Source organism: Lactuca sativa, chromosome 7 (assembly GCF_002870075.4).
Source record: "Lactuca sativa cultivar Salinas chromosome 7, Lsat_Salinas_v11, whole genome shotgun sequence".
Classification (NCBI taxonomy): domain Eukaryota; kingdom Viridiplantae; phylum Streptophyta; class Magnoliopsida; order Asterales; family Asteraceae; genus Lactuca; species Lactuca sativa.
In genome coordinates, this window is record NC_056629.2 from 38341708 (window position 1) to 38363434 (window position 21727).

The 21727-nt window shown below is 34.3% G+C and overlaps 2 protein-coding genes across 2 annotated transcripts; both read right to left on the bottom strand.

Moving 5' to 3' along the window:
- Positions 1-768: 768 nt before the first annotated feature.
- Positions 769-4110, bottom strand: LOC111880685 (2-succinylbenzoate--CoA ligase, chloroplastic/peroxisomal). Its single transcript, XM_023877102.3, has 10 exons — positions 3773-4110; positions 3186-3258; positions 2898-3069; positions 2704-2802; positions 2468-2565; positions 2188-2381; positions 1967-2094; positions 1549-1895; positions 1236-1447; positions 769-1159 (listed from the first exon to the last, which is right to left on the bottom strand). Exons 1-10 carry the CDS (start codon positions 3973-3975, stop codon positions 1030-1032), a joined length of 1656 nt encoding a protein of 551 aa, XP_023732870.1. The 5' UTR covers positions 3976-4110; the 3' UTR covers positions 769-1029.
- A 2264-nt stretch (positions 4111-6374) lies between these two features.
- On the bottom strand, positions 6375-12427 carry LOC111880630 (lysine-specific demethylase JMJ18). Its single transcript, XM_023877051.3, has 11 exons — positions 11588-12427; positions 10562-10760; positions 10333-10404; positions 10096-10173; positions 8919-9605; positions 8480-8641; positions 8040-8408; positions 7345-7957; positions 7091-7194; positions 6818-7006; positions 6375-6674 (listed from the first exon to the last, which is right to left on the bottom strand). Exons 2-11 carry the CDS (start codon positions 10715-10717, stop codon positions 6594-6596), a joined length of 2511 nt encoding a protein of 836 aa, XP_023732819.1. The 5' UTR covers positions 10718-10760; positions 11588-12427; the 3' UTR covers positions 6375-6593.
- Positions 12428-21727: the final 9300 nt, after the last annotated feature.

Below are 21727 nucleotides of genomic sequence, written 5' to 3' on the forward strand. Positions count from 1 at the left end.
GAGATTTTAACACCTATGGTCCTTAATGGATAGTTTGATAACAATCAAGTCCATGCACTCAACAACCCTAAAAAAGGGCTGTCAAACTTTAAAAAAAGACAACTTTGCCTTCCAGCACATTAGTGAAAAAAATGCTATACACGGTCTAATTTTAAAAAAACATTTTTTTAAACGATTACCACCATCAAAAAAACACTATTATAGTGAAAATACACTTTTTGCCCTATAACCTCTACAATACACAGTGAGAAAAACCAAAACCATAACTAAAAACTTTCAGTAATGTGGTGAAATGACTAAAATACCTCAAATTAAAAAAATTCTACACACCAAAATCTCAAGAAACCATAACCACCATCACTGCCACCACAAAGGGCATAATGAAAATAAAAAACAAAGGGCAATGACACACATCATTCATTATTGTAATTAGAATTTATTCATAGTTAGTGACAAAATGTAGCAAATAGGTTAAATAATTCTATAAAATAGCAATAATCCCTAAACACAACAAACAACCACAAGCACCTTATGCATATACACACCCCAACTTAAAATGCCATGGACATGCTTCTAAACCGAACCATTGATTTAACAGGAAGTCTTCTCATGATTTTCTCTTGAATATGGAAAGGACTTTAATCTCACATTTCTTTATTTTGGGTGCTCCCTTAACTTCAAAATTAACAAATTCAACAAACTGAATTACAAATACTAATAATAAGCCAGTAACCCTTATCATAGAAATGTATATAAGCACAAAAAAGATAAGAAATATGCCAGCCCTTAAAAATCATATGTTTAAGTGTCCTATAGTAGAACTAGATATTTCTAAACTCAGACTTGAAGAGCTCTTAAATGACACATGAAACTTCAATATCAAACAATATAACACCAATTTTCATGTGATACATTGGTTGAGTCTTACTCAGTCAAACCATGACTCAATGAGCAACTATCAACTTAAGTAGCTTATGCACAAAAATGCTTTCTTGTCAACTTTTTTTTTATAAATCTGAACAAACTATCTTATAGACTGCTTGAGAGTAAGTTTAAGTGAAGCATAACTTGTGCTTTGAGTTCATCTCTTCTCAATTTCCCACTTGTTGTCATTGGGAACTTCTTGTTCCATCTTATAAACATTTTAGGAACTTTAAACCTGAAAAAACAGAACAACCTAAATTAATAAAATGGTGAAAAAAGTAGTTATATTTTGCAATTAAAATAAAAAATACCCTGTCAAATTATTTGTTCTACAAAATTGATGGAGCGTTTGAGTGGAGATGCATTGTAGTGTCTGTGAAGGTGAATCTGAATCTGAATCTGTCCATGTCCAGTTTTGGTTTAATTGGATGCAAGCAACCAGCTTTTCACTCAAACGGGAATCAGGAATTCCAATCACTGCAATTCCAGAAATCCCAGAATGTTTTAACATCACACTTTCTACCTACATTTTAACAAAAAAAAATAATAATAATAACAAACTTGTCAGGTGTATATATATTTAAAAAAAAAAAAAAAAAAAAAGTAGATTGCCTATATTGATACCTCTTCAGGATAGATGTTTTCACCTCCACTTTTGATACGCCCTTTCATGCGTCCAATAAGCCATAAGTTACCATCATCATCTATTCTCCCTATATCACCAGTTTCATGCCACCTAGATTTCATTGGAATATGGTGGTCCCGGTCCCCCCAGTATCCGATCATTAAGTGGGGCCCCCTTGTTAGAATCTGTCCAACATGGCCTGAATCTGAATCCTCTGTGCTAATCTTCAACTCAACATGTGGTGCAGCCTTTCCAACACAAACACCTTCTTCTTGTTCACTTGTTATTTGCTTTGTAGGATCATTAAGTGTCATGAAAGTTAGAGACGAACAACCCTCAGTCATCCCTTCAAAAAGAAAAAGACATAAATGCCCTCCTCATACATCAAAAGAAAATTGAAAGTAAATATCAACCAACCATAAGCTGAGAAAAGCACAGCTGTAGAGAAAACGTTTGTTGCTTCTTTAATTAGATTGGCTGAAAGGCTTCCACCACCATTCAGAATCTTCTTCACCATTATCAACTCTTTACATGTATCTTTCTCCCTGAAAATCTGATATAAGGTCATGGAGAATGAATACAGAAAGACTACTTATTAATGGAAATGCAGTTTGTATATGTATTTGTTAAAAAAATACCTGATGAAAGAAATCATATCAGACATAATTGCAGGAACTGTTATGAAGGAAGTGACATGATGCTTTTCAATAGCTTCAAGAGCTGACTCAGCTTCAAATTTTGGCATCATGACATGGCATCCTCCTACCATAAGCATGGCTAGAGCTGATGATAGTCCACCCACGTGTCCTAGTGGAGCAGTATGTAAGTACACCTGTTATATCAAGATCAAGAGACTTGAAATTTTTAAGGTTAAAAGCAAGAAATTGAAAGAAAAAAAAAAGATGAAAACTTGCATACATCATCCTCAGTGTAACCAATAACAGCAATTTTGGCAAGAGATTGTATAATCAAAGCTGAATGACTTAACATGACACCCTTTGGCCTTCCTGTAGTCCCTACAAACACAAAACAAAAAAAATATATTTATTCATTTATCTGCTTTCATAACAAAATTAAAAAACATAAGTGATAAGACTCCATCTGTTGTTTTGAGAAAGTAAAATGGATCATTCACTATGACTATATGTGAGTACCTGAAGTGAAGCACACGATTGCTACTCCATTACAAGTTGAAGTGTAGTTGAATGATTGGGGTTTTGGAGAAGGCATCTTAAGCATATTGGTAGTTAATACTGTCAATAAAAACACAATAGCATGTAAATTGATTTTAATGACATAATTATCTGAAGTTGCTATATGTTGAGGTGTTATTTTATAAGTTACATACTGTTGTTCCCTGTAGAGATGTATCTGTTATGGGTATCCATGAGAACATGCCATTTTAGAGAAGGAACATAATGAGCTTGAAAATCTGAATGCCAGTTAGTGTTATACTCGTTGTCAGTGATCAACATGATTGGCTTCACATCTTCCATAGCAAATAGAGCCTCCTCCAAGCTCTAATAATGTGTAAAAAAGACTATGAACACATAAGGTTTGCAATGGTGTAGCAAGATGAGACTTATGTTATGTCAATTAATCAAATAACTCATGGAGTCCACTGATATTTACTTACCCATCGGTAGTTGAGGGTTGCAGCTATTGCCCCAACAAATGTGATAGCCAATAACCACTCCAGATATAGATCGCTGAAACAATTATGAATTTATGAGTATGTAATGTAAGCATTTATGTGGAAATTGAAAACAATAAATTGCTACAATGACTACTTGAAAAGCAAAAACCATGGATGACAATTATATACAGATAGTGTTGTTCGTAGACAGGATTTAGTTTTGAATGTCGAATCACATATAATCAGTTGGAACTGTTACGAGTGTACTCTTCTGATTCTGAATCCCATTTGGGATGTTCACAGAATTTGCAACATTAACATTTGTGCAGAACTAGAAACTTATATCACAAGCAAGAAAACAATGTAAATCCAGACACAGAACGATAATGATTGTTTAGGTTAAGCTACGAATTGAAACTTAGAAATTAAAAGCATTCGTGTCAATGTTAAATTAAGAAACCACAATGTTTGAAGTTCTGAAATCGTACTGGGCTTTTTGGACGGGAGGAGCAACAGCATCAAGTACAAAACAATCTAAGTCTAATTACTTGTAAGAAAAACAGAGTAATTGAAGCAGAATAAGGAACCTGTTGAACGCAGAGATGGCTACAACGTCACCGGATTTCAAACCGAAGTGGATGAATCCACAAGAGAGATCCAAAACTCCTTTAACAAACTCTTGTCCAGTTTTAACTCTACTGCCGTAGATTGTGATCGGAGAATTACGCCGGCAAGTTGATAACCGACTCAAGCACTGGCAGATATGAGCTTCCGAGTAGTATCTGGCCATTTGAGAACTGAGAAGAGGATGATTTTCAAATGGAAGGTGTGGGAGCGCCAAATATGGATTTGGTGATGGATGATGGATAGGGTCCCTTTTACTACAAATGGCATCATCATCATAGCTAAGAGACAATCGGATTCGTAGAAGAACTTGATAAGGGGCAGGGTATTCTTATTGGCTATTCGATGTGCTAAAAGACAATAGGATTTGTAGGAAAACCCTTTGAACTTTGATTGAACATTTTTGGTTTTGATTTTTTCTACATGGAAATTTAAAGTTTGATATGATCTCTATTTTAGCAAAGTTAAAAAGCGGGATATTGATTAAATTAACCGGTGTAATTGACATATTTAACAGAAAAATGACAATATTATCTCATTAACTTGTTCGGGAACACGAAATTCCAAAGTTATAATGTTTGTTCTGGAATTGATGAGATTTGACATAAATGTATTCTAGAATATGATATTAAAAATTGGATTCGTTCCGTATTGTTCCGGAATGATAAGACATGACATAAAGTTCTTAAGTTAACATAAAGTTAGTTTCGAATGAGTTGTTTCGGACTACTGCAACATAGTCATTCGAAACTTATTTAATATTGATTTCATTTTCATTAACAATATCATCTCCACTCTCAGAAAAATTTTGGTAGCCCTACTTCCAGACATGTTTGGATTAATCGCTTATTCATCAAAATGACAACGTATAACAATCTTATATCGTAATTTACTTTTGTTATTGGAAATTTTTTGAGATTTGTCTATATAAGCGCGAAACAAAACATCCACCTTTCCGGAATGGTTCGTAGTATTCTGGACCAGAATACGTGTTTCGTATCTATTATGTGCACCCAAAATACATTTTTTAGTACCGTACTCAAAATTAACATATATTTGTAGTTTTCTATGTTAAAAAAGGTTAAGAATACTCAAAGAATGAATCTAAAAAGTCGCCAACAGGAATGAATCTAAAAAAATCGACATATCAAAGAGCTTACTTTTTTTTATTTAGGATGCTTAATATGTCTACGTCTACCAAAGCTACATAGCAGTCCAAGCATCTCTTGAGAAAGGCATAAGGTACCCGATATTTAGGTCACAATTAACCAAATACATGTAGGCCAAGTGCGCCTACACAAGATATTGAATTTTAGTTACGGTTTATGTTTTAGTTTTAAAGAATGTTAGGGTATGTATTGTATTTTGTTATGGTTTATGCTTTAGGGTTTATGTTGCATATTATAATGTATTTGGTTATATGTATATAAAATATTTCCTGATTTTTTATGTTATATGTTTTATTAGTATGTATTATTTTTTATTTATGTTGCATACAGTGTATTTGCTTATATGTTGTAATATATTTGGTTATCTACTCCGGAATGATCTTTAAAAAAAATGTAGCTTTTGAAGTGTAGACTTAGATTTACCACAACCACAAAACAATAGATATCTCACTCTGAAATGACCAAATCTAGAATATGGAATCATACTCCAAAATGGCGTGTTCCGTAATTAGTGGTGCCAAAATCGGTTTGTTACTAAAATCTAACAATTCTAAAACACTTCATTTTCTTTACTAAAATGAGTCTGAAATCCAATAAATAATTCTGGTTTTGGTCTCTTTTGAAGCCTTCGTTGAAGATTAGTGATTTTGGTGAAAGTGTTGTCACCTAAGATTTCACATACAAGTCTGAATTGACCCATTTAGGACAAAATGAGCATTTTTGTAAAATATAAACAAAACTTGGTTATTTTTGTTAAACACATCATTTATAATAGTTAGTTTAATAAATATCCCATAAAAAAAAAAACATATTTTATTTGTTTGTTGGTTACTACTTCACATTTTTATATAGTATCTGGCTTAAAATACCAAAACCTTTTTTTACCTTTTACAAATATAACTTTCAAATTCATATAACCAGTGGATATTAAAGCAAAACCGCCCAACTAACATTGAACTTTTTAATCTAGTTGCAAGCTTGCAATAAGAAACTATGCACTCGAATAATGACTCCTTCATGTGAGCCTCCTTAAAAAATATGTTACTTACAAATCATCCATAGGCTAGGAACTTGAATCAAATTATCACAACTAACCTCTTCACTCCACAACGATTTTTGAAAATTGAATATTTTTTCTCAGCTTGAATCTGAATAATTTTTAGCATTCTTTACAATTAAATGATTATAGTAATGGAAATAAAGTTCAATGATCAAACCATTGATACATATAAGTTGTTATTTGAACAACCTAAACTAGTAACATATTACTATAATCATTAAAGCTTCATATGGGAAAACAATATCAACAAAATATAACGAAAAAAAAAAAAGAGGGGCAAGATTTTAGGTGGGACATAAAATAAAACAAAGAGAATACTTGTAAGAATCCCATATGTAAATTTCCAAGTACCTTTTTCTTTTACTTTTATTCAAATTTTGTTTCATGAATGAGAAAATGAAAGAGATGTATGCTAATGCTGCTAGCAACTGTTCTAAAACAAGAAAACCTATAAGTTGAATTTCTTTCTCTACTTGGATATGATCTAAGATTTTTCTATTGAAAGAATTATCCTAACAAGTCAATGGTCAAGGTCAACCTCATCAAAATCAGCATCTATTCTTCTCTACCATTTGAGTTGAATTTATTCTTCCAATACTCAACACACCTATGCTCCACATCAAGACCCTCAATTGCCTGTTAAATATATCCTTGTCAGCACCAATCAACAAAGAGGAAAGTATATATATATATATATATATATATATATATATATATATATATATATATATATATATATATATATATATATTGTTTATAGGAGGGAGCATAAGTGGTACCTGAATAATGGCTGGAGAAGATAACCCGAACATTTCAAGCCCATTAACGCCAGGTGGCAGCCTCACGTCACCTGATGCCAACTCACTGTTTTTCAAGATTTCTTGATTTAGCCTCTGTAGCACTAATTCCCAGCATTTATCTGCTGACACCTCCATAAAGCTCTCATTTGGACATTCTTCTAAAAAAACCTGAATTTTTAATTTCATGTTAATAATAATCATAAGAAGAAACTAATTATGCCATTATAAGGTCAAATTTGGAATTTTGGATACCTTAAAAAGAGGACCGATAAGCCCACCATCATGAATTTCTGAAATGTAGCTACTCGTTGCCCGAGGATTAAGAAAACTCAAGTATTTTACTCGGCTTTGGTATCCTGAAAATGTAAATTTACAGTTAAAACATCATATATAAAAAATACTACCAAATTACATGGTTAAATGCAACAAAATTAGAACAAGTACAATGCTTTAATACAAAGAAATGAAAGTAAGCTGCTATATCATATTATATGATGTTACACCACCTTTCGGAAATATTGCCTGATTATTGCACCATAGTTTCCCAAAAGCTACTGATCCAATGCTTACAACTTCAACCTTAATATCATCAAATTCATCATTATTCTTCTCCACTTTTGTTGAACCAATGTTATCAAGATTCAAATCTATCGAGCACCCATGTCCCACTTTCATCTCTTGATTCACACACATATCAAAAGTTTCTTGCTTTGGATCAGATTGAAGAGCAAGAGCTTCTTCCTTTACAGGAACTGAAGACACACATTTATGGTCTTCCAAAAACGCCCTCTCGGGATCCAACTGAAACTTCTCAGATGCCCATTTTTGTAGGGCATCTGAGTCACCCTCAAGTGAATTCACCAGTGTGGTCAACTCATCGAGGGTATAACGGAGATAAACCACACGTTGTTTGGGATCACAAGAACATAAAAGATTTGCATGTTTTAGACACGTGAATCCATCTGGCAAGCATGTACAGGTGGCTGCTGACATGTGCAAGTCGTAAAAACATAGATAGCATTCTTTTTCATTAGTTGTATCAAAATCATCTTCCATTTTTTGAAACTGAAAACTAGTTTGGAGGTGCTCGATCCTTTTCATCTCCATTTCAACTCTCCCCTGAAATTATTATTATATTAAAAGAACATTAAAAAACAACAATTTTTCAACAAAAAAAAAGTATTTTTTTTTTTTAATTTACCTTGATAGCATTGGTGAGTATCCCATTCTTCCCACAAACACGTTTCCAATATAAATTTTCAGAAGTTTGTTTATTCAAAAATGAAACTTCAAATAAAGCCCTAATCCCTTCTGTAGCTGCTGCTAATAACAACTTGTCATGAGATATTGATGTTTTACGTCTTTGCTGACTGTACACCTCCACTGCACCTTGTCCATGTTCCAGCCAATCAACAGGCGCCACATTGACAGCCTCCGCACAGTTAAAACCACAATTGAATCCCGCATGATATGCCCTTGGAAAAGTAACAATAAACTCCCCACAACACTGAGAAGCTCGATAAACCGGGACCCCTTCAGACTTCAAAACTTTAGGACTCAATTGAGTAACCTGTTCAGATTAAATCCTTTTTTCATTATATCCAGACACTACTTAATAAATAAATAAATAAATAAACTTACAAGTTGATGGAGTAAATCTGGTTGTTCCTTGAATAAATCAGGTAGATGCTTCCTCATCGCATCTTCCAAGGCATTCGCATGGCTTCCGGGTACTCCATACCACATTTTCGGGTCGCCCCAATGCATATAGTTTACCGAATATAGGTGGTGATCTTCAACATGCTTTTTTCCAAAAAACAAATAAAGAGTAAATTACATTTTTGGTCCTTATTTGAGGTTCTTGTAACATCTTTGGTCCCATCTCCAAGTAAAATGACTATTTTTGGTCCCTGAGTATAGCTGGTTGTTTCAATTTTTGGTCCAAAAAATTGTCATTTTACTTGGAGCATGGATTGAAAATCTAGAATGAGGACAAAACTGTTTTGGGGTTAAAGTTGAAAAAACCAGCTATACTCAGGGACCAAAAATGTAATGTAAAATTTTAAAAGTTGAAGCTTACCCAACAAAAAGAGGAAAAGCACATGCCAACATATAACCAAGGTACTAAAACACCCGAAATATCACATCCTTCAAAAGATAAAACGGACCCCGCTAATCTTGGAAAATTATTCAAATTCCAACCGGATTTCACGTATCGATCCGATTCATTATTTTCTAAAATTTTCGGGAAACCGCTCTCGAAAACACCCGTTTCAAGGTCCGCCCCGTAATACACCTCCACCTCATCAGTCGGCTGTTCGATTATTCTCCAATATTCACCCTCGATTTCTTCAATTGACGGTTCCAGTCCCTGTGTTTCCTTCATTCCGAAATAATGCTCCTTGAACTTCTTTGCAAACTCTTCAAACTCTTTGAATGTGAAATCGGATCCGGATCGAAACCCGAATTTGTCATCACTGTCTGAAGAAGTGTTTGACTCTGAGCCTCCTCCTTCTGAAGGATTAGGACATCTTCTTGTGTATGTTTTTCTTCTTCTTTTTCTCCCTCTTTTTTTCTTCATGGGCTCCCGATTTTGAAGCAAGTCAACTTGTTGGATTCGTGTGGAAAATCTTGCTTCTTCCCAAAACTTCTTTTCCATTAAAGGGCAGGGAGGTTTCCATGAAGAAGGAGGTACGATTCTGCATATGCCATATGCTTCTGCTACAGGTCTTATTTTTGATATGTAACCAATTGTATCTTCAAACTCCTAATCAATGAAAAAAATTCAAAATAATGTGTGCATTGGACTAGAACTGGAACTGATGTCAACATGACAAAAATTGCAATTTTTTTTTTGTTTTTTGTTTTGTCCTTCCCAAAAAAGATGAGATAGTGACTCTCTCTCAATCTCTCGTTTGTGTAAAAAGACGTAAATGCCCTCATCATCAAAAAAAGCCCAAGAAAAGCTTGTCCAGTCCCATTTGGTACCGGCCGTGCATTTGTTACACGGGAAATGACAAAAAGGGACCAGAGAAGCTTTTCTAGGTCTGTTTTCGATGATAAGGGCATTTTCGTCTTTTTACACAAACGAGAGATCGAGAGTGAGTCACTATCTCATCTTTTTTGGGAAGGACAAAACAAAAAAAAAATTGCAATTATTGTCATGTCAACATCAGTTCCGGTTTTAGTCCGATGCAAACCAATTGCAATACAAGGTTTTTGAAAAAAGAAAAATATAAATTCAAATAAAATATTACCTCAGTAGTTGGATAAAAAATTGGAGCATCATCTACATCAGGCCTACAAGCCTCAGAGGGATCCCATCTAGCTGTTATCTGCATTAACAAAACAAAATATAATGTCACAAATTATATTGCTTTATATTTGGATGAAATTGCTATAATAATTAAGTAGATTTTTCAAAGTACAATGCTGTAATAAAAAGAAATGAAAGTAGGATGCTATAAATATAATTACAACAATTGGCTTCCTACCTTTTGATTCCGAGGGCTACCTGATGACTCAAGACTCTGATCATCTTTTGGGGTGTTTTTAGAAGATCGATCCTACAAAAATAATATTCAAATAAGATTCGAAAACTGTTTGCTTCTTCAAAATATCAAACATCAATTAATGATATAATCATGGAGGAGTCCATGAAAGTATTATGTATAAAACTTGATCAGAATATAAAGAAAAGTTTATAAAACAAAAGAAAGTAACCTTCATTTGCTTATTATGAGAAATCTGTGGTTCAGTGCTTGTTTCAGAGAGTTGATATCTTGGTGAACTTGTACGTCTAAGGAGACGTTTGACTTTCACTGTCTCACATTGACTAATAATATTTGTGTCTATTTCTTCATTCACAATGGTTTCCATAGCATACAACTTTATCAGATTATGATGGTGGCTTCATATGTCCCTGATAACATATAGAAAAAACTTATAAGACTTTCTCCATTAAGTCCTAACTTATAATAGTGACTCTTCAATGAGGTAGTGTGTTATTGTTATATGACTGATTTGCCCTTGAAAACGTTACACATCCCTATATCCGACATGGTTATAACTACACTTGATTAAAACAAAGCCAACCTTTGATATCTTCATAATCTTATTCCATATCTCTACATTGAATGTACATTTTCAGATTGAAATTACAACTTGAAGAATCAAAATGAGGTAATTAGAGATTGATGATCACATGCTTAAAGTTAGAGATAGTTAGGAAATTTTACATTTATCCCAATAATGAATTTTCCTACTGCAACTCTCTATCTACTTCTCCAAATCTAATTATTTTGATCCTAAATAATCAGAAAATCATAATCATAATTTGAAGATCATTAAAAAAGTTCTTCAATAAGCCCACAAAACCATATTGTATATAGATATAGACCATTTTAATCAAAGAATCCAAGAAGTATGAAGGAGGCATTCGATAATGATTATTATTATATATATAATAATAAGGCAACATAAACATGTTTTATGATCCTCGGAATAAATCTTGCACCTATTATATGACATTTCTTTGATTGATGTACGAATGCTACTAACAAACAAAATCATAAACTCTAAGATCTAATTAGGATTATTGCAATATAATAATTAAGAAACTATTAGGGCGGCATGTATAGATCTACTTCTATAAGGAGACAAAAATGCATATACTTCTTATGTCAGAGATTGAGAAAAGACAATTAAGAAATTGTAAACATGCATAGAATCAATAAGAAGAACCCTAACCTGATTGATACTCTAAAATTGTTGATAATTGGAACATATCCAGATGATATTACGAATTGAGAAAGAAACCCCAGTTCCCCAAATTGTTCAATCTTCTAGGAACAATGGTGAAATTGAAGAACAAAATTAAAATAAACGGGAAGGATTCAACCTAATCAAGACTAACAAAACACCAAACACCAAATCAATGACTAGTAAAAATAACCTAAAACGATAAACAAATCCCAGAAAAGAAAGGGGAAATTGTTTTATATGAGAGAATTGTTTTGTATATAATAAACGAATTACTAATCAAGATAAAATAATGTAATCAATTAAAGAAACAATAAAAATCATTCTAAAACTCTACTCCATGAAAAATCGTTGGGGGAAAAAGAAGGGAATGCTAAAAAGATAACCATGCACAATTAAATCAAAAAAATAAAGAATTCCCAACAAATAAATAAAGAAAGAATATATTCGAGGATTATAAAGAAAAAAAAATGTGTATATTAAAAAAGGCTGAGATATGCGAATATTTATTTTGTTGGTGAAACTGAAAACAAGAGCGGTTTCATATATCCGTGCGATTTCCGTGCACCGCTAGGATTAAATTCAAGAAGAAACAAACGAAATTCGATCCAAAATTGATGAGAAATAGAATTTAGTGAAGAACAAGAAAGGGTCAAACAGAAGAATGATGAAAAAAAGTAGAAGAAAAAGAAGAAGATGAGCGTGGTTTTAACTGAAACTGTTGTAACCAAGAAAACAAAGGAAGGGAGGTGGGAATGAGTTTGGATTTATATATCTTTCTCCATTCTGCAGTAAGCAAAGGAATAGGGGTCCAGCATCTTCTATCGCGACCGTACAAAACCGCCTCGATCAAAAGCTCAAGATTGAATTCCAATCCATAGTTTTTCTTTACTATTTATATTACTAATTTATTTATTATTTATTAGAATATTAGGGCGTGTTTGTCAAAAGTAGCGGTTAGCTGGTAGTGGGAAGTTGTAGCTTTTATTTGTTATATGAATATGAATGTTTGGCAAAAGTAGCTGGAAGCTTTTGAAATATATAAAATTACATAAAAGGACAACTGATTAAAAATAAATAAATATATAAATATATTTTTAAGGGTAATTATGGAAATTGATTTCAAAAGCTTAAGAAAGTTTTGTTAAACGCTACATGAAGTAGCTTTTAGAATCGGAGCGTTTTGTTAAAACTAAAAGCTAAACGTTTGTACTGTCAAACGAAACTTTTTGTTTAAATTAGAGCGTTTTATTAAAAGTTAAAAGCTAGAAACTCCTCTGTGCCATAGGTGTCATACCCGTATGTTATACGGGTTTGATATAATAAAAATTAAATATAAAAGTTTAAACAAAAATTTATTTAAATTTGAAATTTTAGATTTGAAATTTAAAATTTAAAATTTAAATTTAAAAAGAAACATATTAAATACTATATGAGTACTAATATTGTAATTTATTAGTTATTTTCAATTAAGGTAATTATTAATTGAGCTGTAAATATGATGTGTTAATTAAAAAAAGATAAAAAAAAAAATAAGAAAATAACAAATGGTATAAACATTTAATTAAAAATACCAAAAAATGACATGTGTCCAAGTTAATGAGAGAGTAACATGTGGCAAAATGATTGTTATTTATTAGGAACTAGGTGTGAGACCCGTGTATTACACAGGTTTATTAAAATAAAAATTTAATATAAATATTTAAACATTAAATATTTTATAAAATAATACTTTTATATAACATAATGTAATTTTTTGGAACATTTATAAAAGAAATCATATATTCTTTAGAGCATTTATGAGACTTTATTATCAAATTAATAGAATGATTCTCTTTCCTTATATGAAATTTTATTTTAAAAAAATAAAAATTCCCAAAAAATGACAAGTGAAAAATAATAATTCTAAAACTTCCACAAAATTACATGTGGCAAAACTGTTGAGAATTTGATAAGTGGCAAAAAAAACCTTCATTTATTAAAAAAGATGATAAATAAGGAAAAAATAGTATGACTTTTAGGGGATTTTATTAAGTTTATTTTAAATTTTTTAGAAAAGCAGATCTAATATATTTTAATTTTATCAATAGTATTACATGTGTTAATTAAAAAATATAAATATAAATGTATAAATATTTAAAAACTTTAGATTTATAAAAAAATAAGAAAAATAATAAATTATTAAAAAAAAATTTATCTTTTAAATTTAAATAAATAAACAAGATAAACTAATGAACTTTAATTTGAGAATTTTGAAATAAAAGGGTAAGTCCATCAATGAAATTGATATTAATTTATTACTACATTTATTGTAATTATTACATTAAAGTATTATGTAGAATTTATTAAAATATAAAAACCCATAAAATGACATGTGGAAAAGAAATTAATTCAAAATAATCATAAAATGACATTTGGCAAATTGAATGAGAGTGTGACATGTGACAAAAAAAAGCTTTATTTATTAGAGTATATTTATTGACTTGAAATTTGGATCTTAAGGCAACATCTAATACCGTTAAAGCTAAAAGTTATTTTTAACAATTTTATTTTAAATGAAAGGTATAAGAAAAGTAAATAAATAAATAAATAAATAACCCTAATAAAACCCCATGTGACATAAGAACGTACGATGGTTGGCGGTGTAAGTTTGAGACTGGAGATACACGAGTGTTTCCTCCAATTCACTCAAATTAAGGCTCTGATACCAACTTGTAACACCCATAAAAATCATGCCAAATTTAAGCTTTTTAAAACATTCAAAAACCAACAATTATTACAAAACTTGTTTTCAAAAAAGTTTAGTGTCAGAGTATCACATAATCAAATCATGAAAACATAAGGAGGTGTACGATCACGCCTTCGCCTTCCCACGATCATTAGAAGTACCAAACAAAATCAACAATTGTAGAAGCTTAATGAGTTCCCCCAAAATACCAACGTCATACAATCATAATCATATCATATAAACAAACAACATGCATAATGAGCCTTCAGCTTGACTGGACCGCCTCGTAGGGCCTTCAGCCTATCTGGACCGCTCTCCAAGCCTTCGACACGTCTGGACCGCCTCGCAGGGCCTTCAGCCTATCCGGACCGCTCGCCAGGCCTTCGGCTTGACTAGTACGCCCTCCCGGGCCTATAGTTTATCCGGTCTGCCCTGGGTATGTTAGCCTTCAGCACAAAGCAGGACCGCCTCAACCCAACCCCAAATCAAACAAACATTTGCACATAAATATCATACACTAGCATATATAACAGTCATACCGATCCAACATATCACAAATCATAGCAACATCCTATAACCAGGATACCGACCTAATCGGTCACTAACACAACATTATCCTATATACCAGGAAACCGACCTACCAGGTCACTAAGCATATCACCATCCTAACTACCAGGATGAAAATCAATAAGCATATCATGCAATAAAGCCTGATACAAATCCGAATAGGGCCGACATTAGTGCCTTATACCCCGTTGATATAGTGAGAAGAACTCACCTCACGATGTCGAACTGTAGCGATAAGATCAAACTCCTGAATCACATACACGAACTTAACTACCTATAACCACCATAAGACCAAGTCCATCAGAATCCCAAATTACCAAAATACCCTCAAAGTCCAACTGGTCAACCCTTGGTCATAGTCAAATTCAACGGTCAAAGTCAACAGTCCATGTTGACCTAACTCGTCGAGTTCCGTAAGAACTCATGTAACGACCGTCATTTGAGGTATTCATTATTAATTAATTAATTCTTAAATTATTTCTAGACAGATGCTAGGAGTACGCACATCGTACGTGAGCATATGCCAAAACCCTAATTTTTAGGGTTTAAGACATATAAATACCCCATTATAGCCACCCCCTTGGCCTCCTTACCAGCCCCTCACCCTCAGAAAACCCTAATTCGCCTCATACTCCATTGTTGTGTGTGTTTGACCTTTTTGAGCTCATTTTGGTGAAGAAAATCTTGGAAGAAACGAAGAGAAGTTGGAGGAGAAGAACTTGAGTATCTTGAGCTGAAGGATTTGTAACTATTTCATCTTTTGGCACTCAAAGGAGGTATAAAGCTTCTAACTTTCCTCTTAGAAGTTTAGATTTAAGATTTTGGAGTTTTAGACCTTTTTAGGTCCAAAGGATGGACCTTTATCATGCAACTTTGTTTTTTAGCTTAAGGTTGCCACCCTTGGAGCTCAAAGCTTTCCTTTAGTAGTAAAGTTTCAATCTTTGGGGCTTTTATGGAACCATGCATGAGATCTAGCCATTTTATGGAGTTAGTTGCTATTTTTCTATGTTTGGGCTCATTTGGGGGGTTGCAAGCCACCAAGTGATCGACTTTATGACTTAGGACGTTGAAAGGGACTTAGATCTGTAGTTATAGCCTCTAAAGTTGAGTATTAAGTGCTTAATGGGAAAAGTAGCTTAACAGGGTAGTACGTTGGGCGTACCAGCTAGTACGCGCAGCGTACAAGCCATGCAGCAGGGACGCGCTGCGTATAGATAATTATGCCCCGCAGACTCAACAGTATTGGGCTTCTACCTTTTTGGACCTCGGTTGGACCAACTATTGGACTTAGTAGCTATTGGGCCTTAATGGGCCATCATAAGTAAGATAATTTAGGTTAATGCTTTGTTTGGGCTTAGGGAAGGCCCATATGGGAAGTTGGGCCCAATTTAGAAAATTAGGTCATTAGTGGGCCTTTAATGGGCCATTAGTGAACTTAGAAATATTAAATGGATTTGGGCTTTGGTTATGGTCCAAATCATAGCATGGGTAAAATGGTCATTTTACCCTTAAAAGGATTCTCAGATTTTTTGAATAAGTATTGTTGTATAGAGTTAGTCGGGGAGTCATAGGAACAGCCATCAGAGATTCCTCACGCTCGAGTTCGGTATCCAGCTTGAGAGGTGAGTCCTTTTCCAGTAGGAACGGGTCTAAGGCCACAATGTCGACCCGTTTAGATGTTAGTAGTTCCAGATTACGGTCCTATGTCGGGGCGGTCCCGAGAAGAGCATATGTATGCTTGATGTCTTTGTGATTCATGCATGTTATGTGTTATGTGTTTCGGGGCAAGCCCGATGCATGCTAGTTTATATGTTATATGTTATGTATTTCGGGTAAGCCCGATGTTAGGGCAATCCCGATGTATGCTATATGCTTATGGTATGTGTTATGTTGTGTATGTGTCGGGGTAAGCCCGATGCTGGGGTGAGCTTGATGCCAGACATGGTCTGATGCCGAGGTGAGCCCGATGTCGGGAAGGAGTCCGATGTCAGGTAATCTGATATCGAATTTATTTCCATAATTATTCCTCAAAATTTTAGGTGTTACAACTTGCATTCAGACTAATCGCATGCCATACGGAAAACATATCCTAGACTCTCCTAAGAATCCTCAAATCCCGCCACTCGTAATACCAAGAACCCCAATCAACATTGTTGGTTGCCCTATGCAAGCAAGTTATACACAAAATAGGATCACATAGAATGCAAAATAATGATTCTACCATAAGTCCACGACCAAACAAGGAACATGAAATGAGGCCAAATCAATCATTCTAGGTCTATACAATCCTAATCGTATACAACTTTGAAAGCATACACTTAGAAAATAAGTGAGCCGATATCAATAATACATAGCATCGAGCTCCACTAGGCTATAAGGCATAACACAAATAAGGCAATTCTATCATATGATTTATGAAGGTATCCTTAGCCCTATTCTAGCATACAATTCTCATATCAAACATACTACTCATAAGACATAAGTTTGGGTAATTTGGGAAGCACTTACTTGAGCTCGGACAATCGCACACATCACACCCCTTCTTCTTAAATAAAAGCCTTTTAAAAGTTTAAATTCATTTTTATTTACGAAAAAGTATCATTTCCTTAGTTTGAATTTTGATACACCCGAGCGTATACCCACATCCCTCAAAACAAGGCTCTGATACCAACTTGTAATGACCCCAAAAACAATACCTAAAATTTTCATTTGAAAACCATTAAATTTTCATTCATTGATTGTACCAAAAGGCATCATTCATTACAATATTCCAAAACATAAGAGTACGAATACATCAAGTGAGGAAATCAAATGGGGATCACATTATACAAAATCATAAAGTAGCATACAGTTTCTACTCATACAATACAATGAGTCGACCTTGGTGCCTTCGGCCCACTTAAGGTACTAATAAAGACTCACCTCACAGACAGACGAAAAGTTGAAATGACACGCTGCTCTGAAACTCATTATACTGGTCACATTTACGAATAACAGTAACCAAAACTTAGAATACTATTCAAATACCTAAAATACGCCTAGGTCAAACCTTAGTCAAAATCCAGGTCAAAGTCAATTGAGTCAACCGGGCTAACTCAGTTAGTACGCGGGTGTACTTCGTAGTTGACCGAGGATCAACGAGTTGACCTCATATGCGTAGCATACCCCTCGGTACACCCAAAGTACACGGTTGCTCGCTACCCCTCTTATTAAGTGCTTAATCTTTTAAGCACTTACGTCCAAACTTCAGATCTAGGCAACAAAGGATGTTCTTAACCATAGAGTTCCAAACTTTATGGTATATCATGGCTTTTAAGTCCTTAACTCCATGAATCCAAGTCTCTTAACCCATTAAAACCATCTAGCACTTACATGGAGAGAAACTAGTAACCAAAAACCCAAATTTATGACTTAACACCCCTCAAAGCCTCTGAAAGGACAACTTAAATGCCTTGGAGTACCTTCTACTCACAAAGACCAAGTTTAGGACCAAAAAGGGAACAACTTTGAGAAAAAAACTAGATCCATAAGATTTCTACACCAAGGTTGAAGCTTTTTAACTCCACAAGGTGCACAAGGGGTACAAGATGCTGGATCCAAAGCCTTGAGTGAAACACTACCACCTCAATGCTCTTCCTTCTACTCCAAAAACTCCAAATGGCACCAAAAAGGGATCAACAAGCTTCACGATGCACAAACACTCTTTAGTGTTTTGAAATGAGGAGGGAAGCTGAAGACAAGAAGGTGCATGTGGCCATAAATGTGTTTAAATAGGGTCCAAATCCTAAAATTTAGGGTTTGCACCTTGGTTGTGTACGCTCAGCGTACCAGCGTACGCTCAACGTACTAATGCGATCCGGAGTACGCTCTGTGTATGTAACATCCCAAAATTCAAGTCCAAAAATTTCATTTTCAATTAATTAACTCATAAAACATTCACTGGAAAATATTGTATAAACACGTCATCTCATAAAATCAAGTACCATGTTTGAAACCCAAAACATAAACAAATATCATATCAGATTACAATCCCATAAACACCGTGCGGAAAATCAGATTTGTGTGTGTGTGATGCCATGCTACGCCGCCGACTCTTTCCCCTTAGACGAAGAGGTACCCGAAACCAAAAACTGAAACCGTAAGCACAAAGCTTAGTGAGCTCCCCCAACATACCACATACCATACAATACCATCGGTATCTTTCAACCGGTAATCGTCATCAGTATCTTTCAACCGGTAGCTGGGGGCTATTCCACCCCTTACCACTAGCATACAATAACAAGATATAAGCATACAATCAGGCATACCCGGGTACTGACCTACCCCTTGGTCCTAAGGACCACTATCAGGGGAACTATCCCTATCATGCACGTAACATATCATACATATATAACTCATAACCAAACACATATCAGACCAAGATAATTATCACAGAGACAATCATCTTCTAAATACTCCTCATTGGTGGGCCGACATTGTGGCCTTAGACCCACCCCTACTGGAAAGTAACTCACCTCAAAAGGCTGGCTGCTGAAAAGCTGATCCGCAAATGTCTGACAACTGCTCCGGTGATCCCCCGACTATATTTCCATAAAACACTTAATCAGACATTGATACTATTCCCAGGGTAAAATGACTATTTTACCCCTTACCGATTCCAAACCAAAATCAAATCAAAGTCAAAGTCAACTTCCCGTTGACCCGACTCGCCGAGTTGGCTTGTCAACTCGTCGAGTCCATATCCAGTCGATTGTCTTTACTCCCGTCTTTACTCGTCGAGTTAGGCATTAACTCGACGAGTTCACTTCCTAACTGATACTCAATGGTCCTTTATCCAACTCGCCGAGTTGTATGAACAACTCGTCGAGTTAATCTTCATCCGATGAACACGTTCTATCCTCGACTCGCCGAGTTGATGAACAACTCGTCGACTTCTATGAAGATTGCCTTGGACTCGTCGAGTCCGTTCATGCACTCGCCGAGTACCATGAATTTTCAGAACAATTTTCTTAGTCCAGAACGTTGGGTCACTCCCCGGGACTCCCTAAAACATTTCCACACTCAACTGGCCCTTTTGACCCTCATAGATATGGGACAGAACCCTTGGACTCGCCGAGTCCAGGAATGGACTCGTCGAGTCGGTCATATCCCCTCCTTAAAACTTCGATTTCTGATGTACAACATTTGTCCAAAAGATAGATCTAAGCCCCTAAACTCGATCTAGCACGGAAAGTTACAAACTTTACGTGCATGCATGGGACTTTTGAGCTTAAAAGGCTCTAAAATGGTTATTTTGTTGCATGGGGACTTCCTTGGGTGCAAAAGCATCCCAAATCAGTCTTGTGACTCCAATAATGACATGATCCAGAAGGTCAAACCCCCAACCATGTTTGCAAACATGGTTGGCCACCAAAAATGGCTTATAAAATCCCTAAATCACCTCAAAGAGGGATCTAACAAATGAATGAGCAAGGTTCAGGCTTTATACCTTCTGTAGGCTAACCAAACTCGAATCCTTTAGTCTCCTCTTGATCCTTCTATGCTCTTCCTTCTTCCTTGAGGTCAAAACTCACAAGAATCACTCAAAAGCCTTAGATTTTCTCAAGAACGGCTAGGGTTTGCTATGGGAAGTGTTTGGGAGCATAAAGGGGGAATGGAGGCTGCATAAGGTCGTTTAAATAGGGTGCAAACCCCTGGATTAGGGTTTTTTGTCCAGACAGCGTACGAAGGTGTACGCCCCGCGTACTCCAGCTGACTCTGAAATTACAAAATTGCCACCGGGGACAAAACTGCAATTAAATCACAACTCAAGGGTTAAAACGAATACCTGAAAAATAGTTGTTACATCTACATATTCTATCATAATTTATAATTAATTCTTTTAGAACGCCCTAAATGTCTACCATGTCATCATTTAAATATAACATAAATATGAAAAACATCAATTTTTTTTATAGAAGTGTCATTCTCATGTACTTAATACATATATGACGTGTTCGACAAAACTAACCGGTAGCAGGTAACTTGTAGCGTTTTGTTAAACTCTACGTGAAGTAGTTTTTGGATTTGGAGCGTTTTGTTTAAACTAAACGCTAGAAGCTTATAGTGTCAAACATGACTTTCTGTTCAAAACGTAGCGTTTTGTCAAACACTAGAAACTCTCAAACGCTCTCAAATGTTCCGTGCCGAGCATGCCATACTATTGAATGATAATGTTGTTGCCTTATGATAGAAGAGTATGATGGAATCAAGGATATTGATAATGAAGTAAAGGGCAAGGTAATGTCTAGTTTCACATATATGATGAAATTTTACAATTTCAAAATTAATTATGTTTTCTTTGTGGGTTTAGATTTTAAAGAGGCTATCATTGATATGGAAAAGAACGAAAAACATGAAAAATGAGAGTATATTCTAGCATAATGTATTCTACCATAATGTTTAAAATTATTATTAGCAATAATATTTTTTCAGAATGGATTATTGTTTTTGTTAGATTTTGATGTTTTTTTTTTCTTTTTAACCATCCTTAGTCTTAATCCATAAGAATAAATGTAATTCTTAATCATTATTAATCATATTTGTTTTTCAGAATGAATGTAATTATTGTTTATAGTCGTATTCTATAAGAACTAATGTAATTACTGATTCTTAAAGTAAAAAATATGTTTCATATAGAATCTATATTTTTTAGAAAATGTTATTTTTGATAATATGTTGCAAAATTAGTTAAGCATGTTAATTCTCAAATATAACTTGAATGAACCCATATCATGTAAGAATGGAATCGAATATATATTTACAAGTTTATGGTTGATATTTATGTCATGCTG

Excerpts from the sequence above, each read along its gene's own strand:
- LOC111880630 (XM_023877051.3), bottom strand. The coding sequence starts at position 10,717 with ATGGAAACCATTGTGAATGAAGAAATAGACACAAATATTATTAGTCAA. Across the intron at positions 9,606-10,095 it reads TTTTTTATCCAACTACTGAG|GAGTTTGAAGATACAATTGG; the intron begins GTAATATTTTAT and ends TTCATTGATTAG. Across the intron at positions 6,675-6,817 it reads CTTCTCCAGCCATTATTCAG|GCAATTGAGGGTCTTGATGT; the intron begins GTACCACTTATG and ends TATATTTAACAG.
- LOC111880685 (XM_023877102.3), bottom strand. The coding sequence starts at position 3,975 with ATGGCCAGATACTACTCGGAAGCTCATATCTGCCAGTGCTTGAGTCGG. Across the intron at positions 2,803-2,897 it reads CATCTCTACAGGGAACAACA|TATTAACTACCAATATGCTT; the intron begins GTATGTAACTTA and ends TTTTATTGACAG. Across the intron at positions 2,382-2,467 it reads TTGGTTACACTGAGGATGAT|GTGTACTTACATACTGCTCC; the intron begins GTATGCAAGTTT and ends TTGATATAACAG.